The following is a 21,497-nucleotide window of genomic DNA, read 5'->3' as shown; positions in this document are numbered from 1 at the left end:
ATGTTGCTCACTGAGCGGTTGCCTTTCTCCCATAAGGATACCTATGAGCATCATGTTTATTACCTTCACTCCCAGAAAAATATCAGAGCCTGCATTCACACTAAACTGTGAGTAGTAATTATTCTTTCCAGAGGTGTTTGTGTTTTCAGTAGTGATATTTGTAAAATGCTTTGCCACAGTACTTGGTACAGTTGTTCTTTATCTTTATATCTTGCCTCAATTTTTTTTATCTTTATTGCTCATACTCTGGAGTATCAGCCTCTTTCTTAATAAAATAGTATAAAGGTCTTTTGACTATTATGAATTGGCTTTTTTAGTCAATATAATGAGCTAATCATCATGACATCATAGCATTTTTCATGTGAAATACACAAAGTACTTCTAGAATTACAGAATTGGATAATCCACAGATATATTCAAGATGATAAATTCTGGCTTTTAACTTGATTAGACTCTTAACAGTAATTCTGTTTAGGAAGAAATACAAAATAGATATTTTTAAAAAATACTTAATCGGGCTGGGGATGTGGCTCAAGCGGCAATCCGCTCGCCTGGCATGCGTGGGGGCCCTGGGTTTGATCCTCAGCACCACATAAAAATAAAAAAATAAAGATGTTGTGTCAACCGAAAACTGAAAAATAATATTAAATCTCTCTCTCTCTCTCTCAAAAAAAATTTATCACTAACAGGCACATGGGGCTTACAGTAAGTCACAAAAGGAAAAATAAACACTAAAACTGGCTTAAACAATTTTGTGATTGTCCTTATAGCTACAACTATACTAAGACAACTTTTAGAAATTTTGTGGATCAACTAGGTACTATCTTCTCAACATATCTGATAAATATATAGAAATGGAACAACAAAGAGTCAAAATATGCATGTACCTACCCAACAGATATTTTGACTAAGTACAATAAGGGTTGATAGCCAAATCAAAACCCGAATTTATATTTTATTTTGTTACCCATCAATAAACAAATAAAACATGTGTGAGGAACCTATATTCAGTAGAAACTTTGTGTTACATAAAGAGACTTATCTGCTTCCAAACCAAACAAGTTTTACAATAGTTGAGTTGCTGCAAATACACTGACCAGCCAGATAAAGGAAAGCATAATGATTATTTTTATGTTCCAGCTAGTTGGCAAAATAGTAGTCTCAATTCAGAAATTGCATGTTATTAAGATTTTACTTAGACTTACTGTCCTTTTAAATTGCATATGCTCTGGTAATTCTTTGTTCATTTCTATTAACTTCCAAAATGTATTCCTCAAAGCTTGGATTTGTTCTCTCTTCCCAGCTTTTAATTCTTCCATTTCTTTCATTAACTTGTCATGTTCTCTTTTCTTCCTAGCATTCTCAATACTGAGAATAGAAATTTAAAAGAATAGCATGTTAGACTACAGAAACAGCAGAAGAGAAAATCAGTATTCAGTAATTTGGAAATTTACTCAGCTTGATCAACTTCTGTACAATCTTGGTCTGTTTTGTAAAAAAAGAAAAAAGAAAGAAAAACCACTTATCTAAGCAATACTTATTAAAAATTCCCATACCTGTAGGCTTTGGGATCTTCAATATCTTCTGTGGGTGGCTGTGTTTCAATTCCAAACTGTAGGCAAAAGAGGAAAAGTTAGTCCTTTAAAATTGCATATTTCCCTCAAAATATCTAAGAAAATTGAAGGTTTTTTACCTGCTAATTTTTAACAAGTATAGGTCTGAAAAGTAGTTTTACACAGAACAAACTATGGAAAAAATTGTGTTGACTAAATTTATTTGTTTCTGCATCATTTATAGGGGTAGGTAGAAAAAGATTAAAAGGTTGAGATACAATCATGTTTTTGCAAAATGTTAATATCACCACAGTTGCCTCCTCCAAAATGTCAATTACTGATTCATGTGAGCTATTAATACATGTTATTAATAGCAAAATAGAAAATACACACTAAAAGTTTCTAGGTAATATATTTCAAAACATTGTTTTCCTGTATATCACTTTAGTATATGCATAATTCCCCAAAATACTTCATGTATACCCTAGATTTTTAAATATATATTTTAAATATATATGTGTGTGTGTATATATATATATATATATATATATATATATATGTTTTAGTTTTAAGTAAAATTTGATGTGACCCCAATCAAAAGAAGATATAAGGTGGAAAATGCAAACATAATCCCCCTTCTTCAAAGAAAAAGATATGAAAAAAGAAATACAAATCTCTGTTTAGAAAGGAAATTGATTTAAGAGGAACCGAGAAGTAAATTACTTAAAATTTGTGTATTCAGGTGCTGTGTTGTAAAATGTCTGCAATGTTAAGAAAGAAGAATTACAACCCAGCAAACAAAACAGAGTCTTAATTTGCTATCTAATCATTTCTTCAGTAAAGCTGAACTTTTTCTCTATTCTCTTTTATAGAAGATGGTCTGTTTTCCTGTTGTTCTTTATAAAGAAATAAATTTTGATCAAATTGTTTTATTATAATCTTCATATATATGAAATGTAAACATAAAATAGTTATATATATGAAACATACACCTATATATTTCTATGGAAGTCAAGGTTTATGACTTTAGTAAAAGTGAAGTTATATACTTGACTAATGTAAGAGCCAGTGATGGCTAATCAATCATTACTTACTCATTCAAAACATAAATATATTGAATTTATTTTTATTTTTTTTATCTCCAAGAGCTAAGTCCCTTGGTTCTCTAACATCCATGTGCCAAGATTTAACCCTGATGCTCAGCCAACTACTAACTGTATCCTAGTCACAGTTGTTTACAATACAGTTGAGTTAAACAAAGATGTTTCCAAGAGTTACAAAATATATGCCACAGGCTCTCAAACTTGGCTGCACATTCGAATGAAGTGGAGGATATTTTATAAAACACTTATGCCTAGGTTTCACCTTTAGAGATGTTAATTTAATTTTTCTTGGGTGGGGTTCAGGCATCTGTACTTTTAAGGACTCTCAGTGCCCTAAAGTAAGAACCTCAGAACTTCTGCAGAGCTTAATTGATTATTGTGGGTTTTTAAAAAATTATTTTAATTTTTTCCTGATTTTTGCCTTCTTAAAAGCAGAGTCAACTTCAATGATGTAAAAAATATTGACTGTATCCACAAATAAGAGGACACTATTATTCAAATTGTGGAATGATTTTTTTTCTATCCAAAAAAATATAGGTTTCTATAGAGAGAGCTCACATTAGGTACAAAAATAAAATTGTTTCTTCTTGTTTATATGCTTTCCCTGCATAATTCCTCTTTCGAAGCTGGACCCTGTTTAACCATTGGCCCATACTCCAAATTCTGCTGCTATTAAAAGAAATGAAAATTAACTGCTCTTATCTTCCCTACATTCTTTGTGTGTTGTTTTGAAATAGGCTGTTAAATGGAAAGTTAACATTTTCTTAAGAATTTTAACTGTGATGTTTCTGATACAACTCCTTAGTCTTTAGGAACAATTCTAATGGTCTCTAAATGACTTTATCCAAAGGCACCACTTTGACAACAAAAGATTCTGGTTCTGTGACATGACAAAAGGATATAATTTGGAGATGTGTACCCTCAAAATTCATCACAAAGCAAACAATCTATTTTGCCTATGAACAGAATAATTTGTTGCGAATCTTTGAACAAGACCTACATTATTACATTCCAAAATGAAAGATATTAATATTTTTCAACCTCTTTTAAAAAACGTACTTTATGGTGTACATCCTGTACAGACCCATGTGATGAATGAATGAATAAATGAAAAACAAAATATATGTCTGAAAAATATTGTGTATTTTTGAAAAAGAAGAAGCTGTGATTTTAAAAGTCATTGATACAGAAAAGTCAACATATTCTTTTTGAATATTGAGCACTACATAACTTTATAATAAGGGGAATTCAACACCATTAATATAAATATAGAAGCATCAGAAAGTCAAAATTATAATATGGTAGGAAGTTTAGATAATAAAGTTAGTATGTCTAAATTGTTCTCATTTTTTAAGCACATGAGCAATTTCACATCACTATCTTAGAATAAAGTTTGTTGTTATTAATTAATTCTTTGTTTAATTAGTTACATACCTTGGGAGATGGCACTTTGGCCTTGACAATTTTCAGGAATTCAAGTTCAGAAAAAATAGTGAAAACAAAGATATTATTATCTGCTCCAGCAGTTATCAAGAAACGATCATCAAAGCTAGTTACCATGCTTTTAACACATCCATAATCATTGTCATGAATACTGAAGTGCCAGTAGTCTTCCAAACTGCTTAGTAAAGGCTCATTCTGATTTAGGATATACACTCTAATGGCTCCATTTCTCATTCCACAAAACATCATTGTTTGGCTAAAGCTATGAGTCAAAAGGAAAGTAAATTATTTTTCCTATTAGTCTAAAAGTAATATTTAATTTTAAATTAATTGACAAATGTCTATATTTGAATAACAAAGGTGTTATGAACTGAATTGTGTATCACTAAAATTCATATATTTAAGCCCTAGCCCCAGATACCTCAGAATGTAACTATATTGTGAAATGGGGCATTTAAAGAGGTAATTAAGTTAAATGAGAACATTTGGATGGACCCTATTCCAGTCTGACTGATAAACTTATATGAAAAAAAGGTTAAGACAGAGAGACTAGAGATATTGTGCACAATATCAAGTGAGGACACAGCAAAAGGCAGATATTTGCAAACCAAAAAAAGAGACTTCAAGAGAAACCAACAAATCAACTAATACTTTGATCTTAGAACTCTAGTATCCAGACTATGAAAAAATAAATTTCTGTTGTTCAGGCTACCAAGTATGTGGCATTTTGTTACAGAGCCCTAATAAATTAATACAAAGAAAAGTGGGGAAAGGTCAATTGAAAATTAGAGCTAGTCCATCTGTTTTTCAGAAAAATGATAGGGATATATTCTCAGTTCTCAATTACTAAAGAGCTAATGATTCATCTTGTAATTTCTCCAGAATCACTGAAACTCTGACCCTTAATTATCTGACCATGCAGTTTATAGCATTCTCCTAAGTAAAAGAGGGTAAATCCATGCAACTCAATTGTCATAAGTAGAAATTCTGACAGAATATCTACAGGGAAAATTTTAATATAATTTCAGGACTAGCTTTGATTCACTTGATTTATTTAACTACACATTGTTTGAGCATCTCTTTATTTGGATGGATATTTAAAATTGACAATATCCATGATATACAAAAATATAGACCCCCTAATAGGATATTATTTTTCAAAGCTTTTTGACATTCTATTCACCTGAAAATGATAGTTTGGATGGGATTTTCTTCTGTATCCTCAAGAAAACGGAAATCAAAAGGTTCATCTCTCTGTTCTTCAAAATTGCTGCTTTTGTCACATAAGGGAAATTCACAGTGATATAGAAAACCAGCATCATAGCCACCCTGGGAAAGGTAAATAACATAGATGGTGGTATTTGGATACAACATATATTTCAAAATTTAAAAAGCAATATAGATATTTTTAAACATTTACTTCTATATTTGATTACAGAGTAGTTTTATTTACTATAAAATGTCTCTATTATCCATTTATATACAACTATATAATTATAATAATAAATACTTTATGGTAATGTATTCCCACTTAGAAGTCAATACAAGAGAGATTTCACCTCTGACTAGCTACTGAATTCCATTTTATTTCTTCAAGTGTTATTTGAAATAGGTAATATTTTGTAACAGGTTTTGCAGGTCATTGTTTTCATAGCTAGCATTCAGTCTGGGGTGACTTCAAACATTTAATTTTTCAGGAAGGGCTATTTAGGAAAAATCTATCCATATAATAAAAAGACAAGTGATCATCTGGATGGATTATATTGCTCCGACTCTAATTTGCTTTCTTTTTCTATATGAACCAAAGATTCCGTACCAAGAGAAGTAAATTAATGGCCAGAACATCTTTATGAAAAATAAATGCATAAGAAATAAATGGTAACAAAATACGACCTCTAAAAATCAAATTAAGTTTTCACTTTTGCAATGGCAGATTGGATTGCTTCAGCCAAGAATAATGAAAACAAAAACAACAACAACAAAAATTCTCCAAAAGGGACTCTATTTTAGACCACAAAACAACTCTTAGTAATATTTATAAAAATAATATAATTCCTTACATTTTATCAGACCATAATGGAATGAAATTAGAAATCAACATGACAAAACCACACAGAAAATACGTATACACATAGAGACTGAACAATATACTTTTGAATGACAAATAAGGTGATAGAAGAAATCAGGAGAGAAATTTACAAAATTTTTAGATTCAAATGATAATTGTTGTCAGGAGCAGAGAATGAATCATTGCTTTAACTGATCCCTGGACAGACTTTACTGAAGAAATGATTAGATAGCAAATTAAGACTCTGTTTTGTTTGCTGGGTTGTAATTCTTCTTTCTTAACATTGCAGACATTTTACAACACAGCACCTGAATACACAAATTTTAAGTAATTTACTTCTCGGTTCCTCTTAAATCAATTTCCTTTCTAAACAGAGATTTGTATTTCTTTTTTCATATCTTTTTCTTTGAAGAAGGGGGATTATGTTTGCATTTTCCACCTTATATCTTCTTTTGATTGGGGTCACATCAAATTTTACTTAAAACTAAAACATATATATATATATATATATATATATACACACACACATATATATTTAAAATATATATTTAAAAATCTAGGGTATACATGAAGTATTTTGGGGAATTATGCATATACTAAAGTGATATACAGGAAAACAATGTTTTGAAATATATTACCTAGAAACTTTTAGTGTGTATTTTCTATTTTGCTATTAATAACATGTATTAATAGCTCACATGAATCAGTAATTGACATTTTGGAGGAGGCAACTGTGATGATATTAACATTTTGCAAAAACATGATTGTATCTCAACCTTTTAATCTTTTTCTACCTACCCCTATAAATGAATCTACTGAAAAATAAATCAAAAAAACAATTCCATTCAAAATAGCCTTAAAGAAGAAAACTAAGACTAATAGTCTTAGTACAGAATAGGAGACACAGAGACAAACCCATGCATCTACAGTCATCTGATCCTTGACAAAGGTGCTATAAATGTACATTGAAGAATAGACTGTCTTTTAAACAAATGGTACTGAGAAAACTGGTTATTCATCTGTAGAAGAATAAAACTAGACTCTTATCTCTCATCCTATATAAAAATCAACTCAAAAAGGAGCAAAGACCCAGGAATTAGACCAGAAACTAGGCAACTCCTAAAAGAAAATGTATAGTCCAAATAACCCAGAGTAGAGACACAGGCGATGACTTTCTTAATAGGACCCCTAAAGCTCAGGAAATAATGTCAAGTTAATAAGTGGGATGTCATCAAATTAAAAAGTTTCTGCATAGCAAAGGAAACAATTGAGAATGTAAAGAAAGGACCTACAAAATGGGAGAAAATCTTTGCTAGTTATTCTTCTGACAGAGGATTAATATCTAGAATATATAAAGAAATCAAAAAACACCCCCCCAAAAAGAAAGAAAATTCAATTAATAAATATGCAAATGAATTAAACAGATACTTCTCAAAGAAGAAATATAAATGGTCAATAAACATATGAAAAAAATTTTCAACATCATTAGCAATTAAGGAAATGTAAATCAATCTCATATCATATCAGTCAAAAAGGCAGCCATCAAGAACACAAACAATAATAAACACTGGAGAGGATATAGAGAAAAAGGAACATTTTTACACTGTTAGTGGGATTGTAAATTAGTACAACCACTATGGAAATCAATATTGAGTTTCCTCAAAAGACAGGGCATGATAGAAAGATCTGATACAAGACGGTGGACTAGAGAGAGGATGCATTCCCTGTCACTCCATGACTGGGATTCAAGCAGTGGAAATACTATTTCTCTGCGAGACAACCATCCACTGCTGACCTGCGGCCCACTGGTCACCACACTCACCTCAGACAGAGCATTAATCTTCAGAATATATAAAGAACTCAAAAAACTGAACACCGAAAAAATAAATAACCCAATCAATAAATGGGCTAAGGAACTGATCAGACACTTCACAGAAGAAGAAACACATTTGATAAAAAAATATATAAAAAAATGTCCAACATCTCTAGTAATTAGAGAAATGTAAATCAAAACTACTCTAAAATTTCATCTTACTCCAGTCAGAATGGCAATTACCAAGAATACAAGCAACAATAAATCTTGGCGAGGATGTGGGGGGAAAAAGGCACACTCATACATTGCTGGAGGATCTGCAAATTGGCACAGCCTATATCGAAAGCAGTATGGATTCCTCAGAAAACTTGAAATGGAACCACCATTTGACTCCATTATCCCACTCCTCGGTTTATACCCATTGGACTTAAAATCAGCATACTACAGTGCAGCCACATCAATGTTTATAGCAGTTTTACTAACAAAAGCTAAATTATAGAACCATCTTAGGTGCCCTTCAACAGATAAATGGATAAAGAAAATGTAGCATGTTTTCTTTATATACACAATGGAATATTACTTAGCCTTAAAGAAGAATGAAATTATGGCATTTTCAGGTAAATGGATGGACCTGGAGAATATCATTCAAAGTGAAATAAGTCAATCCAAAAAACAAAGGCCCAATGTTTTCTCTGATATGTGGATGCTAATTCACAATGTAGGGGGGTATGGTTTAGAGAAAAACAGTTACTTTGGATTAGGTAGAGGGGAGTGAAAGGAGGGAAGTAGGTATAGAAGTAGGAAGGACAATAGAATGAAATGGATATTACTACCCTCTGTGCACATATGACTACAAAACTGGTATGATTCTATATCCTGTACAACCAGAAAAAATGAGAAATTATACTCCATTTATGTATGATTTGTCAAAGTGCATTCTACAGTTATGTATAACTGATTACAACAAATTTTAAAAAGATAGAAAAAGTTCATATTCCTACAGTTCCATATGCCATACAGCTATATTTCTAAGTGATATGATGTCAACAAAAGTCTTGGCTGGTGCTGCCATGAAACCTATTATTTGCAAAACTAAGAAACAACAGACTCAGCTAGAAAACCCCTTAACCCTTTGCCCTTCTATCCTTGATCCTTCTTCCCTTTGACCTGCTTTAAACATGTATGCCTGTCACAGAAAATAGCAGATATTAAAAGCAGACATACAAAAGAGATGTTAAGATAATATTTAAAAAGTAGCTAACATCCATTTGTCAAATCTCACAACTTGAATAGCAATAAATAAATAAAACCTTAACATATGAAAAAGAAAGTAAGAATTTTGGTGATATTAACTATAAACTAGATTGGAGTATGGTGGGGGTAAAAATTATTACATTGTTACTCACCAAGGAAACCCAGAACTTCCCTGGCCCAGAGTAGAAGCCACAAAGGATGGGAGAGGGGTTGGGTGGAATGAAGATTTCAGGCAGTGGCTCCTCTTCCTCTTCTTCCTCCTCTTCCTGGAATTCTTTTTCTGCATCTTCTCCCATCTCTTCTATTAGCTTCTTTATCCTTTCTTCCCTTTCTTTTGCCTTCAACTCCTTTTGCTTTTCTCTCTTTTCAATTTCTATTAATCTCTTTTAAAAGAGACATGAAACAACTGTAACATTCCTTTATACTATTGAGAAGAAAGTAGAAGGAAGATAGGGTTCTAGAAAAACCCATAGCTCTGATGTAACAAACAATAACATTTAAAAATAATAATCATTGTGGGATTTCTGTTTTAACCCCTATTGTTGGTTTATAGAAATTATTATGTAATTTCCTCCTAACAGAGGGTTTAAACATAGTTTTCTCTCAGAGCCTGTTACTATCCATGCAGGACCTAGATGGATTGAAACAGTCCCTGGGGAAAGTTGTTTCCAGCTTTAATAACTCTGTGATTTAGGTTCTCGTTGTCTATCAACTAGTCATTGAAAAATACCCCAACACTACTGTCCCTCCTTTTCCTGTCTTTTACCTCTTTATTTTGTTCATTCCGCTGTTTTACCTTCCTAATTCATAGGATCTCATCACTTCAATATTCTCCTCAAACACTCACAACGATCCCAGTGGTCTAAATTGAAATGTCTTGGCTGGCATTTAAGGGGGCTCCAGGCTCTTTGGTCACAGACTTCTACTATATCCCTCCACAAACTGCATTCCTCCATTTACCAGTCCATTCTTCATCTCCTGAAAACACTCACAACTCTGCCTTCCATCAAGATGTTCGCCCACTAAATCTTGAATGTCATTCTCTCCATTTCAACTTTTCAGAATCCTTCCAATCTTCTAAGTATTAAAGGTCACTTCCATGCAACCATCTTTGACCTCCTCCCACTCCTCCCACTCTGACATCAGTATCTTCTATCCTTAAAATTCTTTCTTGATCCTTCTAGTAGACACTACTTTAATTTTAGTGTTTATTCACTACTACATTCTAATAGCTGCTTTCCTACCAGATTATAAGCTCCTTAAGGTCAGGGTGGTTTGTGTCTTGTTTTTTTTTTTTTTTTTTTTTTTTGGTATTCCCAAAACACATTTCTTACAGGATAGTTTATATCCTAAAGAGAGAGAAAATATTAGGAGATAATGCCTCAACAATATCACATACCAGAATCTTAGATTTGACACTTGTGAAATGGAAACATTTTAAGCACATATCATGGATTTCATAGGAAACTACATCACGATCTTTTTCTTCTTCCTTAATGGTTGGACATGGAGCTTCAAGAACATAACCATTTTCACAGAAAATCAATAAAGTACTGTCAGGCTAAAAAAGAAAGATTAAACATGCCATTCACATTTAGGAAATTTCTTTTCTTTTTAAAAGCAGCTTTATTTAAGTATAATTGACATACAATATTTTAATCAGATTTTTGTCCCTGTGACAAAAAAAAATTATTTTTTGTCCCAAAAGACTACAAGAAAAATTAGAAGAGGAAAAGTTTAGTTTTGGCTCATGGTTTCTGAGGTTCAGTCCCTGGTCAGCAGATTGCATAGCTCTGGGTCCAAGTGAGGCAAAACATCAATCATGACAGAAGGGTGTGGCAGAGGGAAGCAGCTCAGGATGAAGCAATCAAGAAGCAGAGAGATCCACTTATTATAAAATATATACCCAAAGGCAACCCAGTGACCTACCTCCTCTAGCCACAACCTACCTGCCTACAATTACACCCAGCTAATCCATATCAGTGGATCAATCTTAGGTTACAACTCTCCTAATCGAATCATTTCACCACTGACCATGTTTACATTATCTCACACATGAGCTCTTGGGGACATCTCATAACCTTTAATAAATTACACATGTTTAAAGTGTACAATTTGATCAGTTTTAACATAAGCGTACATCACAAGACCATCCATTACCTCCAGATGTTTCTTTGTTGACATTTGTTATCCCACCCTGTCTTTCCTGCCCTCCCAGACTGCTACTTTGACCTTCTTCAGAAAACAACTGATCTTCTTTTGTCCGTAGATTACTTTGCTTTTCCTAGAATTTTATTGGAAATTTTAATAAATTTTATTGTACGTTTAGGCAAATTTCTTAAAACATCATTCAAAAATATTATATACCAAAAAATATAATTCATACTTATATAAACAATATTTAAAATATTCTTTAGTCCTTCCTTTTGTAGTTATTAGTAATAAGTCTAGTTCTTAATACTTATTAGGTAACTAATTATTTATTATTATGTAATAGCTAATTATTAACTATTATGTGATTACTAAATAGTAAACTAATAGTTAAAATTAGATTTAGATTTGGTACAGAGGCCATAACATATTTTCTAAGTGAATTACCTATTAGCCCAAAGGGAAGAATATTATAATCAGAAGTGCCAAAAATAATCTGGAGTATATAGATGGCATATTAATTCTTAGACTACTTTGACAGCTCTTCCTCTATCTGCCTGAGTTTATTTAAATGAGGATATTTCCAGGGTTTGGTCCTCTTCCCTCTTCTCATCCCTCTCCAAAAGTATTCTCTGAGAAATCTTATTCCCTGATTTCCACTAGTATGTAAACATATTCCAAATTAATCTCACTAGCACAGATTTATTTCTTGTTCCAAAACTATGTGTGAGAAATCCTCATCTTGAAATTACGTAGACACACTATTTGAAATGTTTATTTGTTCAGTTACCCCATTATATACTTATTATGTATCTACAATGAACTCAGTATTTTGTTAAATACTAGAATTAAAATAACAAAAAGAAAATAGGTATAGTCCCTACCATTATAGATCTTACTCCAAAGGGACAGTCTGACATTTGGAAATTCACAAATATTAATGTAAACCATAATTGTAAAAGCGTGCATAGGTAGCACAGAACAAACAGATTGTGCAAAGTTTCCTGAGAATGTGGTACCAAAGCTTCAAGGTAAAGGTTGAATAAAACATAATGAATTAGGGGAAGGTTTGAAGGAGCATGCTATATAAAGAAAACACTATGTGAAAGTGGCTTTTGGCACATTGGGTTTATAAGAAAAATGTGGGGTTGGATGGCAACACCAAGAGCAATGGAACAGAAGAGAAAAGAGACTGGGATGGAGCATTAGGAAAACTTAACATTCACTGACTGGTTAAAGGAGACCAAGAAGGAATGGCAAGATGTGAGAGAGGAAACCAAGAAAGAAAACCATCATAAAAATCAAAGAAAAAGTTACTTTAAAGAGGAAGAAAATGTCAACAAGGTCAAATGATGCTAAGAAGTCAAGGTAGGTAAGAATTAAATATTAAATGGCTATTGGTGGTGGCTGTAGAAGAGTTGATTGCTGAAATGATAAAACTAGAAGCCAGGTAAGAACACACAAGGAGGGAATGGTAAGTAAGGAAATTGAATATCTAGATCAATCCTTTTGAGAGAGTTGGCTAAGAAGAGAGATGGGCAGTAGCTGGAAGACAACACAAGACAAATGAATTTATTGTTTGTAAGTGGGAGATGCTAGAACTTCTTTAAGTATTGATAGAAATTATCCAGTAAATAGGTGAGGTAAAATTTATATGACAGAAAAAAATATAAAGTAAAAAACTGAAAAAAAGTGGGAGGAAGTAGAATCCAAAGGACAAGAGAAATAATTGCCAATACATAGGAATAGAGAGAGCTCTTCTTTTGTGAAAGTGGGAAGAAGAACTAGTAGATACAGAGGTAAATAGAATGTTTCTCAGTGTGTGTTTCCTTGGGTTCATCTTATTTGGTGTTCTTTGGACTTCTTGGATCTGGATATCTATTTTGGATCTAGATGTTTGTCTTCAGATCACTTATCTTTTCTTCTGTTTGATCTAGTGTTAGTACGCTGTTGAACCCCTCTAGTCAAATTTTTAATTCAGTCAGTATATTCTTCAACTCCATGATTTTTTGTTGGTACTTTTAAATGTTTTCTATAACTTTGTTGAAATGTTCACTTTCTTCACTTCAGTGAGCATCTTTATGACTCTTATTTTGAATTCCCTATCAAATGAATCATGTTTCCATTTCATTAGGGTCAGTCTTAGGGGACTTCTCTTGTTCCTTTGTTTGGAACATCTTGTCTCATTCTTCACTTTCTGTGAGTCTCTGGTGTTAGTGTCTGTGCATTAGACAAAGCAGATACTTCTCTCAGTCTTCATATATGGGTCTTACATAGAAGAATACCTCCACCAATGGACATAGGCAGAGATCCTTAGAACCTCTATCAACTCTTTCCCTCCCAGGGAAAAGCAGGAAGTTTTCATTTTTGTATGATATCTCTGTGCTGAGCCTGGGATAGAAGTTCTGGCATCTACCCATTCAAAGCACCATTTCTATTTTGTTAGGTAGATGGACTACTATCTAGATTCTATGCCAAAAATAAATAAATAAATGAAATAAGCTTCAATAATGAAAGAAAAAATTAAAGTAAAATAAGAAATAAGAGAGTTTGCTAACAGCTGACCTGCATGAAAAGAAGATCTGAAGAATGTAATTCAGGTAGCAAGAACAGAAAAAAATAAAGAGCAAATAACGTGGTAAACACATAGGAAATTCTTAGTGAACACTAACTGATTATAAGTGTGTGTGTGTGTGTGTATTTTTTGTGTGTGTGTGTGTGTGCTGTGGATCAAACCCCAGGGCCTTGTGCTGCAAGGCAAGCACTCTACCAACTGAGCCATATCCCCAGCCCCATTTCTATTTTTTTAATGTCACAGATAGTTTTAATTTTAAAATAGACAACAATTGGATATCATTCCAGAAGGAAGATAGAGAGATGACACTAAGATATCTGTATTTTCCAGCAAGAAAGTACTGATATAACATTAAACTTCCATGAATTAAAGATATATATTAAAATGAAAGATAATCATTAAAAGAATAGAAATAGATGTAAAATTTCCAAATGGATAGAAGGAAAATTGGAATGATTTTTTTTTAAGTCAGTGCAAAAGAAGGCACATAAAGAAAGAAAAATTCTTCATAAAAATAAGAAAGTATGGGACAAAGAGTAAACAAAATAAGATACCTGATTTAATCTAAACATAATAGTAATAACATTACTTTAAAATAAATGCTCAAATTAATATTCAAAGATTATCAATTTGGATACTTTTTAGGATTAAACTATATTATGTAAAAGATATACATCACTAGATATAAAAGGTTTACTTCATAATAATAATATTATTTTTAAAAAGTGTCAAACTCAGAAGGGAGAATATTCAATGAAACAAAAAGATTTATAAAATATCTCTAGCAGCAACAAGCAAGTAGAAAATTCAAATAATATGGATAATTTAACTATACAATTTAAAAACTTGAGCTATAAAAATGCAAAAAAAATGCACATAGTTTTAAGAATATATATTCTTTTCAAGCATAAGATGAGCATTTATAAACTTTTCATCAATAAATTTCAGAGTATTAAAATAATATAGGATTTATTCTTTTGCTAAAATGCAATTGCTGTAGATATCAATAATAAAAAGATAATTAGAAATTCCTTATATTTGGAAATTAAGAACATGCTTCTAATTTTTTTACATGCCAGTATGTAAAAAAAAAAATCAAAATGAAACTGATAAAATATTTTGTACTGAATGATAATGAAAATACTATGTCATTAAAACTTGTGAGATATAGCAAAAAATCTACATAGTTTCAGAATGATGCCTATAAAGAAGACTAATAATAAAGTATAAATAGTCATTTCATGAAAGTAGGGCAACATACAATAAAATAAACCATAAGAAAGTAAATGTAGGCAAATGGTAAAAGAGCAAAATTTAATGAAATAAAAAATAATAAAGCCAAATGCTTCTTGAAAACACTAATAAAATTGATCAACTTCTACGAAGACTAATTAAGCAAAGGGTGAGAGGAAGACAGAGGATATAAATAACCACTATAAAATGTGAAAAAGGCACATCACTACAGATTCTGTGATATTAAGGATATTATCAAAACTACAAGCAATACATTTTAAAATTCAAAAGAAAATTTCCTAGGCAAAAACATGTACTTCCCCAAATTGAGTCAAGAATAGTTCATCTTAATATCACTGTAATCATCGAAGACACTGAATTCAAACTTTAAAATTATTTAATAAAGGAAAAAAAAACAGTTAAGATGTCTCTGGTACCAAATCTGCCAAACATTCAAAATTCTAGTATAATAAAAAATCTTCAAGAGAACAGAAAAAGAGGAATTAGTTCTCAATTTTTCTCAGGGAGTAGAATAGCCTAAACAACAAGTCTGATGATGAAATATGAGGACAGAAAATAATGCAATGTTGCTTATGACATAGATGAAAAATTCTAATATTAACAACCTGAATTCAATAGCATAAAAAAGTTTTCTAAAACAGCTAATCAGAGAAGAAACAAGAAGGGATCAAGAAGCCAGAGGGAAGAGAAACACAGTGAGGTGAGCTGGACATTCTCCGTACATATATCTCCTGAGTACATTTGTCAATTACAGCACAGAACCTAGAAGCCAAGTAGAATGCTGTGTCCTAGAGCTTTAGGCATTATCTCAGAAATGAGGAGAAAAAGTTGGAAGGCCAAAACCATAAGAAAGTAAGGCAACAAGATCCCAGAAAGAAAGAAAATGCAGAAAAGTGAGCCTGACACTCTGCTGGGCCTTGGCATTTGAAGTACTTACATAGCCCTAAGCCATATGGGAACATGATTTGTTCATTTCATCCCAATGGTTACATTATCTTTTATTCCATAATCAATTATGAAAGATGCTACTCCTGGGTATAAAAGTGTGGTTCAAAAATTATTTTCTTTTAGCTCTTTATAGTCCTATATCTACTAAAGAAACTGAATATATTTTTTAAAAATCCTCCTACAAAAAAATAACTTGGGTCCATTCTCTTTATAGGAGCCAAAAATACCTTGATTCAAAACCTGGCAAGGCCATTTTAAAAGGTGGAAATGATCTACCACACTTTTGTGAATATGGATGCAAAAATCCTTAATAAAATATTAGCAAATGGAGTCTGTGTGTGTGTGTTAAAAGCTAGTTTATGTGTGCCAATATGACAAGGAGGTAGACCATTGTAGGTGGAAAAGATCAAGATCCAAAGCATGAAACATTAAACAGTAAGAAACAAAAATGAGATAGAGGAGGGGAGAGATTCAAGAGATGTTTCAGATGTGTAATCAATAGCACTTAGTAAAACACTGAAGATCAAGGTGGTTAGAGATAGAAACTAGAATCACTTTCAAGATTCTGACTTTGGTGATTAGGAGAATGGTAGACCCAGAGAAATACAGGAGAAAGAACATGTCTTAGAGAAACAGGAATGAATTCTATTTAAACACTTCAAATAATCCTCAGAAAAATCTAAAGATCACCAAATTCTGTTTTCTACATATCTCTGTCCAGTCTTTCATGTCCTGGTCACAGCTTGTCTGGAACACAGCTGTTCAATAGACACACTGCCTATGATCTGTCTCCCTTGTAATGTTATCACCCCACTGGCAAATGCTTGTGTCTGCATATGTAATGTAACTTCATTAGAAATACCCAGAAACAACAGGCAGAAACTTAATGTTTTCAGGCAGGTACAAGATATGACAAGGTATTAGAAGCAAAGACCTATTGCTTTTGAAAAAATGAGGTGTGCAGTATATGTAGAGTACATGGATAATTTACTTTGACATTAGTAATCCTCAAATAATATTAGAAACACAAACACTTGACAGACAACACTTCTTGAAATGACTTTAAAATTGTGCTGTTTTAAAAATCTTTTATGTCTATTTAAAAAAATAACTTTTTTTTGAAACAAGTATAGATTCAAAGGACATTGAAAAATTAGTACAGAAGGATATCATGTACCTTTCACTACCAAAAGCAGGAAATCAAAATCAGTATAGAACAGGTATAAGTCTATGTCATTTTATCACATGTGCGGACTCATGTAATCATCATGGAAATCAAGATACAAACTCTCTCATTACCACAAAAATCTCCCTCAAGATGCCCCTTTGTAGGAATACCCACTCCCTTCCTGCTCACCATTCCTAACCACTGGCAAATATTGCTTTGATTTTTAACTTTGTGCCAAGGGAAATGACTAAAGGATGCACTTATGTTGTATGCTGCGACGTAACATTTACACATTTCATACAGAGATTCCTGTGCAGTTATCACTCCCTTCTTTTGAACCCCCTGCACCTGTCACCTCTCCACATGACATGAGACCTCAAAATTAAGGTACAATAATAGAAAATATTAATAATAATAATTTGTAACTTTTCTCCTCATAGTTCCCTGCTCTAAATTCACAACATACATTGTCTACATATAAAGATAAGGACAAGTACACTTAGATCTTAGAAATGAGCTTCTGATTGTCAGAGAGACCAATTGACTGATCCAAGTCAGAGCAATCTGACATGTGTACCCAACAACTGTATTCTCTGTGTACTCTGACAATGGCCCAAGTCATCATTGTTGAAGAAAGCTTGATACAACCCTGTTTTTTGAGAGATGTTCATGGCCACCTAATTAAGAGTACAGAAGAGAAGGAAGGTGGTGAGGAGAGCAGAGAGGTCCTGAATGAGGCTCAGCTGACCAAGCAACCTGATAACCAAAGGTTGGGGCTAATAATTCCACTCACTATTCTCTAGCCACAAGATCACTTCACTATGTTGCTAGGGTTTAGATGGGAGATGTACGCCAAAAGCTCATGTGCGAGACAAGACAAGAAAGTTTAGAGGTGAAATGATTGGGTTATGAAAACCTTAACCTAATCAGTATATTAACTGATGAACTGAGTAGGTGGGATTAACTGAGTGGTGACTGGGCAGGTAGGGTATGACTGGAGGAGGTGGGTCATTGGGGGCACGTCTTTTGGTGTATATGTTATGAGCTGATCTTAGGCTCTCTCTGCTTCCTGGTGCAATGTTCCCAGCTGCTTTCCTCTGCCACACCTTTCCACCATGATGTTCTGCCTCACCTTGAGCCCTGAAGAATGGAGCCAGCCTTCTATGAACTGAGACCTCTGAAAGTATGGGCTCCAAAATGAACTTTTCCTCCTCAAATTGTTCTTGTCAGTTCTTTTGGTCATGGCAACAAAAAAGCTGACTAAAACATATATAGTAATTGAGATTGAAGCTTGAGGAAAAGTAATAATGACTCACATGTAATATTGAAGACCATATTAGTTGGCAAACAGGTCCAGGAGTGTTAATGTAACCAACTGGCTTATAATTCTTTTCCACTTCAAAGAAAAAGACGGTTTGATCTTTACTCTAAAAGAGGTACAACCAACAAATTTACATTACTATGAAATCTAGTTTTAGAACATGAATAACATTTAATGGTATATGTTATATACACTGAATACTTATACATACAATGGTCATATATCTCAGATTATTCTGAAGTAATTCTTCAAATATTTGCTTTATCTCCCCATGTGTTCTAGCATGTGGTTCTGAAATTTTGATTATCATTCTTATACATAAATCAATTCACAAAAAGTTCTATAATGCATATGTTCACTTCTTAATGCATGAAAATTTTTCAGTTATTCTCTTCATTTATGCCAGTTCAACTTTGTTGCTATTGCAGTCCTGGAGATTGAACCTAGGGCCTTGTGAATATTAGGCAAGTGTTCTACCACTAAGCTACACACTCAGCTATGGTAATTCTACTTAAGAATGTACCCACACTATAAAATGCTGATTTATAAATAATACATCTAGCAGTTGAAATTTTCTATGTATTTAAAATAAATAAAAACTAAATTGAGTAATGTTTACAAATTGGTAAGAATATCTTAAATGTTGTGAACAGAGTACACTGAAAGAATATGAATACAATGAAAGCAAAATATTAATATATTCTTAGATAATTAATTTCAGTAAAGCACAATTAAGTAGGTGGACTTATAAGGGTAAGGTTAACCATCACATTGCAATAGGAACCAGGAGGGGAATCTTCAGCTTACCCCTGTGGCTAGAACTTCTGCATCACGTTCATATGCTAAAGCAGTGACTTGAGCAGTATGGGGTTTGAAAACGTGTTTCAAAAATATATCGACACCGGGAACTTTTTTCCGTCCTGCAAAAATTGTGAGCCCTTTCGAATCATAAAGTTCAAGAATTCGAACAACCCCATCTTCAAATCCTACAGCAATTTGTGCTCCAGAGTAGCTCACCTGAAAAAAAAATTGAATGTGCAAGACCTAAATTTAGTTAAGAAATGTGTACTACAGGACAAATAAGTCGTTTTATCTCAATTTGGGTAATTTACATTGGCTGCCCACTGGTAATTTCTCATACCATTTTCAGGTAACCTCTATCATCCTAGGACAATGTTTTTTAATCACCAAGCTTTAGTGAGCAAACATAGCAGAGTGGCTGCTGCAGCCACTAGGATACTATCACCAGTGACTCAACAGTGAACATAAATATACTCAATCCTTGGTTTCAGAATTTAAAGTCCCCTATCATCACACAAATTTGTGTGAAATATGAACTGAAGCAAGTGATGAACAAGAGAAACATATTCTCTGAGAACATATAAAAAAGAAAACTGACCTAGATTGAAGGCTTCCATAAGGAAGAGATAGTAGATCTGAGATTAGAAGGATACTCAGAAATTAACTAGATACAGGGAGGTGGGACATGAACTCCTGAAAGAGGATATAATTTGTGCAAAGGTTCTGGTCAAAAAAAGAACATAACTCAGGGAAGTCATAGTTCCACTATAGCAGACTAGAGTGAGGAAGCCGAGCTTCCACAAGAGGCTGGAGTGGAAGATAGGCAGGCATATGGTTATGAAATTGCTTTACATGACACATAGGTAGCCTATGTCTAAATAGTAATAGGAAATTGTCAAAAAGTTTGTAGTTAGGGATTATAGGAGAAAGGGAGGTGACATTGGTCAGACTGTTTCAAAACTTTCATCCAAGTTGCAGTATGCAAAACAGATGTAAGTTGGTCTAGATAGGGTGTAAGGAAACCTTTTGGAAGGCATTCTAAGAGATGGCTACTGTACTGCAAGAGATCAGTGGTGGCCACTTGGTCTGAGATATTGCAGTAGAGAAGAGGGATGTGGATATATTTTAGAAAGCAGTATGATAGCCCTATTTGTGATGACTGGATATGGAGAATAAGCAGAGGAATGTGTCAGGGATGACTGATAGTAGAATTTATTGAAACAGAAAATATTGGAAGAGAGCTAGTTGTGTGTGTTGGGGGTTGTTGTTCCCATTGTTGTTTTAGAGGGAGTGATGACTGGGATTGAGAAGATGATCATGAATTTCATCTTGAACATTTTGAATTTGAGGTCCCCTTAAAATCTCAAAATGGAGAGGACATTTAATCTGCAGCTTAGAAGAAAATTCTGTGCTAGAGATATAAATTTAGTAATGTCTGTATGCACTAAATATCCTGTCTTGGAGGGCACTGGGGAGAAGTGCAAAAGCCCAGGCATCCTTTAAAACAGAATGACCATCCCTGAGGCCAGGCAATTATAAGAATATTAGGAATAAGAAAATTGCACTCCATTCAACAAAGATTTACTAAGTGTCTAAATGTACTAGTAACTGTAGAGGCACAGGAGGTAAAGAAGAATAAGGTATGGCTGTCACAGAAAAAGTCTAATAGAAAAGATAGACAATAAAGCAAACAATTTTAGTATGTTGTAATAAATGCTGTCAGAGAAATGCGCATAATATTTAGAGGAGAACTCACAGAGGAAGGAAGACCTAAGTCTACTTGAAGATGCGTTCACAGAAAGCCATGAAGAGATGATGTTTGACCTGAGCCAAGTCATCAAGAATAATGTGGAGTCTTCCAGAAGGCAATGAATTGGGTATGCAGAAAAGATATTTCAATTCAAGCATAACATCTGTATGATCATTACTTGGATATAAAGTTAAAAAGGAAACACTGTATGAACATCACACAACTCTCTGAATAAATGAATAAAGGGCATAGGCTATATTTAAAGTCTAGGCCTATGCATCCAAGTGCTTTGTCA

The 21,497-nt window shown here is 33.1% G+C and overlaps 1 protein-coding gene across 2 annotated transcripts in view; it reads right to left on the bottom strand.

Annotated features, from left to right (window-relative positions):
• Positions 1-21,497, bottom strand: part of Cfap44 (cilia and flagella associated protein 44) — a 115,603-nt gene that overhangs the window by 42,398 nt on the left and 51,708 nt on the right. For both annotated transcript variants that reach the window (XM_058572873.1, XM_046425256.2), the window contains exons 14-21: positions 19,459-19,668; positions 18,647-18,757; positions 10,634-10,795; positions 9,387-9,617; positions 5,283-5,428; positions 4,091-4,361; positions 1,557-1,612; positions 1,206-1,368 (exon numbers count right to left, since the gene is read on the bottom strand). In XM_058572873.1, coding sequence (XP_058428856.1) covers positions 1,206-1,368; positions 1,557-1,612; positions 4,091-4,361; positions 5,283-5,428; positions 9,387-9,617; positions 10,634-10,795; positions 18,647-18,757; positions 19,459-19,668 — 1,350 coding nt within the window. The remainder of the gene's footprint in view (positions 1-1,205; positions 1,369-1,556; positions 1,613-4,090; positions 4,362-5,282; positions 5,429-9,386; positions 9,618-10,633; positions 10,796-18,646; positions 18,758-19,458; positions 19,669-21,497) is intronic.

Source organism: Marmota monax, unplaced genomic scaffold, assembly GCF_021218885.2.
Source record: "Marmota monax isolate L192 unplaced genomic scaffold, Marmota_monax_Labrador192_F-V1.1 WCK01_AAM20220418_F8-fsc00119, whole genome shotgun sequence".
Lineage (NCBI taxonomy): Eukaryota > Metazoa > Chordata > Mammalia > Rodentia > Sciuridae > Marmota > Marmota monax.
This window is presented reverse-complemented; position numbering and strand designations above follow the sequence as displayed.